General features: G+C 38.0%; 1 protein-coding gene across 1 annotated transcript; it reads right to left on the reverse strand.

Moving 5' to 3' along the window:
* Positions 1-8302: 8302 nt before the first annotated feature.
* On the reverse strand, positions 8303-10129 carry LOC128132835 (uncharacterized). Its single transcript, XM_052769825.1, has 3 exons — positions 10122-10129; positions 8618-9973; positions 8303-8525 (listed from the first exon to the last, which is right to left on the reverse strand). The coding sequence occupies exons 1-3, from the start codon at positions 10127-10129 to the stop codon at positions 8303-8305; spliced, it is 1587 nt and encodes a 528-aa protein (XP_052625785.1).
* Positions 10130-10408: the final 279 nt, after the last annotated feature.

Here is a 10408-nt window from a genome sequence, read left to right on the forward strand (position 1 = left end):
ACCTTGAAAGCTCAAGACCTCTTAGATCCAGAAGTTTCTTGGCCTCAAGCATCATTTGGAGGTCTAAAGTTTGGATCTTGATATGTTCTTTGTTTAGATCTTGTTTGCCTTGAGTTTAAGTTCATTTTGATCCCATAAGCTTGGTATTCATGAGTATGGATTACTCTAACCAGAAGAGTTGTCCTTTTAGACGTTTTTAGGTCTTAGGATCCATAAAAGTAGGATCTTGTCCCTTCTTTTCCTACCATGCATAGGTTATGATGTCTTAATGGATTAAGAAGTTAGGGTTTTATGATTTTAACACTTAATAGCCATGCAAGCTTATAAAGTTGGAAACTTTATGATTTAGAACACTATTTGGGACTAGATTTGGGCTTTGGATGAAACGACTTATTAGAAGGAAAAGTTGGCAGGTACGTACGATGGGCGTACCTTATGGTACGTTGTACATACCTGGTCGAGACCTTGCTTATTGGCTGAGTGAAATGCATTATGCTTGGCGTAGTAGTTGAGTACGCTGGGCGTACTCAGCCTGAGTCAAATCGGTTGACTTTTTGATCTATGACATTAACCATGATTTTGAACTAGGGGTATTTTGGGTAATTTGAGATGTACATTGTGATTTAGTCACTATTTGTTGTAAAGGTCATCGGTAGAGCTGGTATTCTGAGTAGCATGTTGTTTAACTGTTTCGTCAGACTGTGATGTGAGTTTTCCACGCTATAATTGTGAATCGAAGGCACCAATGCCGGCCCACTGGATTATGTATCCTGGTAGACTAGATTGATGTTATGTTTAGTATGTGTTATACTGGTAGATTTGTTTAATTATTTGTTTGCAATTTATATGTTTATCTATTTCATATGTCGATATAGTAAGGTTGGGTTGAGGTTGTACCGCGTTGTGTTATACGCCAACAAACCTAGGCAATCCAACCGGATGGTTGTGGGCTAGGGGTAATCCAACCAGAAGGTTGTAGACCCGGTATATACTAGACAATCCAACCGAAAGGTTGTGGTCTAGGGAAATCCAACCGGAAGCTTGTGGGCTAGGGGTAATCCAACCAGGAGGTTGTGGACCAAGTATGTGTTTTTATATGTTCTGTTGTGTGGCATTTTATGGGAACTCACTAAGCTTTGGCTTACAGTTTAAGTTTTATGTCTCATATACTTCAGATAATCAAAGGAAAGAAAAAGCATGATCCTAAACATCCTCCTGATTTACGATATTTGATTTTGGGACACTCTGATATGTGGTTATTACCTTTGGAAACGTTTTGAAAACAATAATGGCTTTTGGTTGGATTTAAAAAATGAAAAAATTAAGATTTTTGTGTTGTTACAAGTTGGTATCAGAGCCCTGGTTTGAGAGAATTGGATAAAATTCATGTGAATCTAGACTCAAACTAAGCATATGTAAGAGTTTTCAAAATGATTTTCAACATTCTTTTCAAAAGTAATCAATGAAGGATGAGATGTGTACGATCAGCTGAAGCAAAAGAATATACGCTAGCTACCCACACTATTAGTTGTTATTGACGATTATGATAGAACTTTATGCTAGTGGTAGGCTAGGGATCTTTAGTAATTTCATGATATAATTATTTGATGTATGATGCCTGATATCCTAGGAGGACTTCTTTTATGTTAAATGAAATTGGCATCATTACTGTAGTTGCTTAGTGTGTGCATCATAGTTGTACATAACTAAGTTTCTATAGCTGAGAATGTTAGATTTAGCCTTATTTCATGTTCTTTTCTGATGAATGGATTAGGGTAGAATCAAGTATTCAATATCTATTAGATCCATCATTATGTATGATTAGCATGCATGAGTGGCTGCAGAGTTGGTGGAGGTTTCATGAATGAGTATGTGGGTGTAGCAATCCACTCGAGGAATGATTAGCCACTCTCGAGAGAGTGAGGATAGGATGTATATGTATCCTAGTTTTGGGTTTGTTCTTTGAGATATTTGTGATGATCCATTGATACAAATATAGGTAGGTGTGGAAGGTAGTATGGGCCCGTACTACTAGAAGCATAGGACCCGTACGCGTAGGAAGGAAGTCACAAAACCTGATGGTTTAGTCTATCTGTGATGGTTATGATGGTATGAATTGTGGAGTTTTTTTAAGTATTTTGGTTCATTTTCAGTATGGTGTTCACGAGAGGATCTGGTTCTGGATCTGGAATGGGTGGCCAGGATAGGCCGGGGTCAATTAACAACCAGATACGAGAGAGGATCACTCCTGAGGTGGCTGTTGCAGCTGCAGGGATTCGGGGGAAAGATCATTTTAGTATCGGGACTTCAACAACATGAAGCCCCCAGGGTATGATGGGGGGGCAAGGAATCGATTGTGGCGATGAGGTAGTTGTCTGATGTGGAGGGTTTCTTCTTCACATGTTGTGACATCCCCAAAATCTCGGCCAGAAAAGACCGGTTTCATTTATGCTTTTTAAACATTTTCAGAGTAAATCCTTTTGATTTTAAAAGAGATGCGGAATTTGTTCCCAAACATAAAGTATGATAAAATAATATTTACCAGAGCATTTCATTAAAGAAATGTATTTTCATTATATAATCAAAACTCGGGATGTCATGTTCCGATACAGACCATAAAGCATAAACGTTAACATTACAAGTCATTCAACAAATATATACATATACAGACTTGTAAACAAAACAACTTGATGATTATCCATCTTATGCCCTCGTGCCACTTCCTGTAATACAAAGAAATTGAGTGGGTCAGGCTTAGGAGCCTGGTGAGCATATAGGGTTTTCAACCCACAATAAATAATTATATTTAATTCCACCAACCAACAATAACCCAATTACCCATTCCCGTTATTCTCACTTTACGTCCCTAGAATAACTAACACAAGGGACCTAGTCTTAGAATATTTCATCGGGGCGACAACACATGCATTCGGGGGTTTCCCGGCAATATATGTTAAATAAGGCAACCATGGGGGGATGGAGTATAGCGAATGAACACCCAAGTTCATTAACACCTACAGGTGGCGAGCCTGCTAGTGTTCCACAAGACTGTCTAGAAAAGTCGGTGGTCGTCATCTAAACTCCGCTAGATGACTAAATCAAAACAACATTGAGGCCTCTCATCTGTTTATTACACAACAACTATCTACCCATGTTCTACCCAACATATTAGTAGATAAAAATATACATTTTTATACATAGTTTAAAACCTATATAACATGCTTTAATCAATACATATTCCACATAACAAATGAGGCACACACACATAACACATATTTCATAGAGAATAAATCAGATCTATGAGATAGAAGAGAGTGAATATACATTCACACATATAATCAAAAAAATATACACGTAACACGTATTTCGTATAAAATACTTCATAATAATGTGTTATAAGAAAATGACTACACACTCACTTGATCAGAAGATGATCAGACAGCACTACGGCTTGCAGAAGTAGTGTTTCTTCGTAGATCTGGAAGATCTTCACAAAAATTAGGCTCCTTGCGGATAGAGCTTTGGCTCGGGAATAACACTCTTCGGGATCCTTGGGGCTTCGGATCTTGCTTCGGGGCTCGGGAATGATACAGGGGCTTCGGGATATGATTAGCACGCAAATCGAGGCAAAAACTAGAGAGAAGAAAGAGTTTGAACAATAGAAAATGACTGATCTCAGTTTCTATTTATAAGCTGGTGGGTCTGGGATTACGCTGGGCATAATTTCAATTTACGCTGGGTGGAACTTGGTTATGTTGGGCGTACTTTGACGTCACTGCATGCGTCAATTGGTGGCACTCGAGTATTGGTCAGGAAACTTGCATCCTTCTGAGTACACTGGGCGTACTCAAATTACGCTCGACGTAATTTGACTCGTCAAACTTCTAAATTGCGTAACTTTCGTATACGAGCTCCGTTTTCGACGTTCTTTATATCCACGCGTAGGTGAGACTACGCTCTACAACTTTCGTTTAGACTCCGTCGGCTAATTTTGAATTTATTTTTATTAATTATTTTTAGTAGGCCCGGACAGGAAAACTTTGTTATAAATTCATAACTTCTTCGTCTGACGTCCGTTCTCACCTAACTTTTCATCGTTTCGCTACTAACAACGAGACCTTCGATTCTCATTTAGATTGTTTCGGCTAAAAACCGCTTGATCTCAAATCGAGTATTCGGGCTGTATACTGCTAAGTTAAAACTTCGAAAAATTATAACTCCTCATACGAAGTCAGATTTGGGCGTTCTTTTTATGCACGCTCTCGGTTTAAAGAACTCTACGACTTTCGTTTAGATCACTAAGGCTAAATATTTCTCTAACGTAAATTTCACTTTTTACGTCATTCAACGTTTTCGGTTCTTTCACGAAACTTCGACAGGTCATAACTTCTTCGTTATAACTCGGATTTCGGCATTCTTTATATCTTCGGAATCCTTGTTTCGACCACTACATCTTTATGCAAAGATATCGAGCTTATCTCGTACTTTAATTTTGACGCTTATTTTATTCTTAATTCATTAAGTTATAATAATTAAGAAAATAAACACATAATTCACATAATACTCAAATATTTCATCATTAATACTTCAAAAAGAGTTACAAGGGTTAACCTAGACTATTACATCAATGAAAATGTCTAGCCTGGATACGCAGGCGTTACAGATGTTGGTGCCTGGATAACCAGAAGGTCAAGTGTGCCATGAACCTTCTCTGGATAAGGGCAAAGGATTGGTGGAGATTGGTGACCGACTATTATACTTATGAGCAGAGAGCTGCTATTACTTGGAGCAGTTACCAAAGATGTTTCACACGAGATATGTTCCCCTGGTGAAGAGGGAGAGATTGGCTCAGGAGTACCTGGATTTGATACTAATGACTGAGATGGTGATGAAGTTCACTAAGATGTTCACAGAGATGGCTCTTTTCTGCCCTGAGATTGCTGCTACGGAGCAGGTCCAGGTGGCTTGGTATTTGAGCATGCTCAAGATGGATACTCGACCGTTTGTGTCTACCCAGCGATACAGTACCCTCGTGGTGCTTTAATATGTCGCGAGGAGGAGAGAGATTAAGATAGAGACCCAGACGAGGGAGCAGTATCAGGTTGCGACTCAGTCTCAACCTATAACAAAGTCGTTCATGCCCGCTGATTCACGATCTGGAGGACAAAGAGATCGTACTTGTGTCAAGTGCGGAAAGGTTAAGAAGGGTGTTTTCCAATCTTCTTCTGGGTTCCATAAATGTGGCAAGGAGGGGCATTATGCGAAGGACTGTCTCCAGCAGGTTCTGCCATCGATTACAGGATTTGTTATCATTGTAAGCAGCTGGGCCATGTGAAGGCACAATGTCCCTTGTGTAACACCTCAAATTTTAAACAAATTTTTTTCATTTTTAATTGGGGTTTTTTTTCATAGAGACCCATCTAACTTTTACTTTAGGTTTTAAAAGACCAATATTATTTTTTTTGGTCTTTATGGACCCTCAAACTCGAAAATTACCTGCCTCTTATACCCTTACCCTAAAATTTACACACAATTTCCGGTTATCCATTAAGTTACTGCATATGTGGACAACGTTGTCCACGTAGATACACAGTTGGCAAGTGACGGATCAGCTTCATTAATACGCTATTTAGAGTGCCCTAAATGAAGACAAGATATTCAAGATCATTTCCAATTTATAACATTTACTATTGAGGTCACGAATCCTTAAGAACCGGTTAGCTTCTCCTTCGATGTCATACTCACCTGGATCATCATCTGATAACCACGATGTTCTCGTTACTAGGAATCGTGACAACGACTTGTGTGCTTTCCGTCATCCAAAGTTAAGTGTAGAAAGGATGTCGATGTCAGATAAGAATCCAACTCATAGATTTTGCAACTGTGTTGACTCTTTGTTAAGCATCATCTTCTTTAAATCTGTTGTCAAGATTGTGGAATTAGGGTTTAGCAAACAATAGTGATAATTCTGAGTTTAGGGTTTACTGTTCTCGATTAAATGGATAGTGGAACGAGATTCTGGTGTGTGTGACTGAATATTTCGTTGGTATGTTTGTTTGTAGGTGGAGATGGCAGTTGAGAAGTGTAAATACTTCAAGTGGATCGATGATGAGTGGACACCACACTACAAGAATGCTTTCAACAATCTCAAGTATGATTTGAAACTAATGAAAGACACTAGTTACGCTGCAAGACTAGAGAGAAGGGTACCTTTGTTGGAGAACCTGAATGTTGAAGCCATTGCTACTAAACAAATTGTTGATGGTGAGCTAGCCATGGTTGTTGAAGAAAAGATACAGTTGAGGGGTGAATTGAAGTTCAGGATTGCTATGATGTTTCTTGTGTATCTTGTTGTTGTGTTGATGATGCAAAAAGCAAAAGTGGTGGGATAGATATGGTTAGGGCTAAGGGATTGGGGGTAGCTAATGGTTTTTGGTGGTATAGATGCTCTCCTTTTTTCTAAACTTGGGATTGGGGATATGAAGATATTCTAAGGTTTTTGGTGGGTAGGATATGGATTAGTATATGTATGGATGTAAAAGCCCTTGTCTGGTAAATACCCCTGTAATTTAATCAACTTTTGTATGCCCCATGTACTTTTGTATCTAATGGAAACAAGCATCTTTATTTTACTATAATTTTGTTCCACGGAATGGTCTTGTTAAGTGCAATTGAATACTGATAAAAGGCATTGGTTATCGTGGACCAAAACAATTGAATATAATGCATATCACATGGGTACAATAGACAAGTGAAAGTGATTGAGTTTTTGGACCAATACAGGTAAAAGGCATTGGGTAAAATGAGGACCACAAATGGGATCCACATCCGGATTAAAATGACAACATTTTGGGAGGAGTGTACATTTTTTTACCAACTCAAGGATTGAATACTGATAAAATAGTAAGGTACCATCACATGTGATATTAGAACAATAAGTCATAAAGACAAATTACATAGGGTTCAAACGACAAAATTAGGGGATCCATGTGAAGTTAAGTAAAGGTTCAAAAGACACAAATGTTCCCCATGCAGCAACAACATAAACTATTACATAACATAAAGATTCAAAACATGACACATGTGTAAAGAGACAAATCCTAATATATATCCACTGCATTTGTTGTTGAGCTGCCTTCACCATTTTTCCCATACACTGCTTTTGCAAGTTTGGTTTTCAAAATTCTCTCAGAAGACTTTCTTGTTCTAACTGCAACCCCCACTCCTCTTGTTTTCACCTTTAAATAAGAAAATTACCATATTACCCTTCCATTCAAAATACTTAAAACAGTATTAGGGGTATACTTGTACAGTTTCAAATAATAAAATTACCATATTACCCTTCCATTAAATAATAAAATTACCATATTATCCTTCCATTAATAATACTAAAAACATTATTAGGGGTATACTTGTACAATTTCAAAGTACCTTTTTCTTTCGAACACCATGCACTCCACCACCTTCACCACCTTCACCTCTATGTACACCACCTACAACACAGTTAAATGATCCTTGCACACCTACTGCACCACCATTCACCGACCCTTCAACTATAGATTCTTGTACAAGCTAACATGTCAATATTTAAGATTTACAAATTTTCTTTGCTAAAATGACAACATCATTTCAATATACCTATGTAGTCTTGGTTATCTTTGGTCTTTTCACCCTGAGCTTAACTGGCTTATTTGTTGTGGGGCAAGTAACCTTGTTGTGGCCAGGCATATGACAAGCACTGCACACAATGGGTTTACCCTTCTTTGATACATTATGCTTCCCCATTTCTGGCTTATTTGTTGTAGGGTAAGTCACCTTGTTGTTACCAGGCATATGACAAGCATTGCACACAATGGGTTTACCCTTCTTTGATACCTCATGCTTCCCTATTTTCTTTATCACATCTCTCTTCCTTTTTTGTTGCAGATCTTCCAAGCATCCTTCTTCTTTGGGGAGGTAAGGGTGGGGTGAATGATGTCTCTGGCCATATGTTACTACCATTCATAGGCAAGATATTATTCACGTATGTTTTATTATAGTTTGCTCTGAAGAAAATAGGATCCACATAGGTGTCCACATCCCTATTCAGAAATAAGAATGTAGCAACTGAATGGGCACACCCATATCCATTTAGTTTCCATAACCTACAAGAACATGTCCTGTTGTCAAGATCCACATCATAAGCTTGACCTTCATTTCTTGTCTCAAACTAGTTTAGTCCACTTGGGAGCACTTTCCAGTACCTAGCTTCAATCTTTAAACCATTTAGTAACTGTCTTATTGCAGGACTTACATCCTTTGTTCATTTCTTGTGTTTTAAGTTAAACATCCTCTCCATGATATATAACCTCAACTCCTCCAACATAGTGATTATTGGTTTTCTTTTGGCCTCAACAATTACTGCATTAAAGCTCTTAGAAATACCATTCTCCACTGCAACACATGCCCTCCCTACCTCATAAAATGCTCTCGACCAGGTCTTTGGTTCCTTCTCCATCAAGTACTTATGGGCTTCCGGACTTAATCTTTCAATTTTTTGCATGAATTCATTGAAAGATTTTGGTGTTGTTGCATTCCAAGCCTTCCAAAAAAGGTTCTAAAAATAGCCCCTACAAACCTCTTCTTAAAATTTGCAACAATGTGCCTTGCACATTGTCGATTCTCAACACAAAGAAGCACATCCTTAACTGCCTCCATAAGACCCTTGTGTTGGTCATACATTAAGGTAAACCCAGTGCTCATACCTAGTTTAAGATCATCTCTGAGCAACTCCAAAAACCACATCCAGTTTTCCTTAATCTCAACACACACTATTGCCCATGCAACTGGAAATATGTGGTTGTTAGCATCTCTGCCCACAACACACAATAATTCCCCATTGCATACACCCTTAAGGAAACATCCATCTATACCTAACACCTTTCTACAACCTTCTAACCAATCAGATTTCACATTAGCAAAACATACATAGAACTTACTAAAGTAAGTCAAACCATCACGCATGCATTGGACATCGATTTTGACTGTTGAACCTGGATTTCTTCTTCTAATTTCCTCCCCATAAGACCACAATTTTTCATAATGCTCAATAAGAGTCCCCTCTATAAGATTCATGGCATGTACCCTTGCTCTTCTGCATTGAGTTAAACTAACCCGTATTCCAAACTTCCTGATGACCTCTAATCTCAATTGTCTAATTGTTAACTTTTGTCTATGCAAAATTTCCTTTGTATAATGCTCTCCTATCCAAGAGTATGTAACAATTGATCCTAGTTTGTAGTTTCTAGCACAATTATGCTCAATCTTCAATGACTTGATTTGAAATGACACCTCCTGCCTCATCCATGTAGCCCATAACCTGAATAGGCAAGCTCCTTTGCAACACACCACCAACAACCTTTTACTATCATTCTTTTTGAAGCATAGTTGGTATCCATTTGCCACATCATAGTTACAGAACATATTTTTCAGTTGCTTTGGACTTTCAAATTTCATCCCAAGAACAGGTACTTGCCTCTTCCATTGCATATCAGGGTTGAAAATGGAATGGATCTCAACATCTTCTTCTTCAACTTCATTGTCACCAGTATCACCTTCTAGAGGATATAACTTACTAAGAAACTCATCCCAAGTCGTCTTGTTCAAAGGTACTTTGTCAATGTCAATTACTTTATCTTCAAGACCTACATTGGGATGCGTTTCATCAGGGGCATTGTTTTCTTCTTTTCTAGGTACATTATCATCTTCAAGGCCACTTTCATTATCTTCACTAACAACAAGATTCATGTCATCATCCCACCATTCCTCCAACCCATTCCCATTATGATCAACATAAACTAAAATTTCCCTATATTCATACCCGCTATCTATAAACTGGTCAAAATCCAAATGATCTATAATGGGACAAATCCCTCTAGATAAAGGGATGTTAGGTAAGCAATAGTAGACGTTTTGAAACTCTTCCCCAATAGCTCTATCAATAAAATCAAAAAAAGTCTCTTACATCCATACCTGCCCAATCAACATCAGTGAATAGGAACTTATTCCCACAAACATACCCAGAAGGATGTCAAACAAATACACCATTCACCATTGTAGTGTATATGAACTCTCAAATATACAGCTTCATTATCGTTCTCAGCCATGCAACAGTGAAACAATCTTCAAAGAGTAGAATACCTTCGACATCAGCAGTGTAATCTCAGTAGTGGATACGATGGTTAAAAACTCTAGTTCAAATCTCCATTCCTCTTCTTATAAAACGACTATGGAAAATGAATTAAGATTATTTACAAGTTTTTTCCACTCTAGAATTACACATTTTGCACAATTAATACTTGACCACCTAAGTCCACGGCCACATCAACTTTTTAACCGGCGAATAAATTACGAAATCAATAAGGGTATA

This window comes from Lactuca sativa, chromosome 3 (assembly GCF_002870075.4).
Source record: "Lactuca sativa cultivar Salinas chromosome 3, Lsat_Salinas_v11, whole genome shotgun sequence".
NCBI lineage: Eukaryota > Viridiplantae > Streptophyta > Magnoliopsida > Asterales > Asteraceae > Lactuca > Lactuca sativa.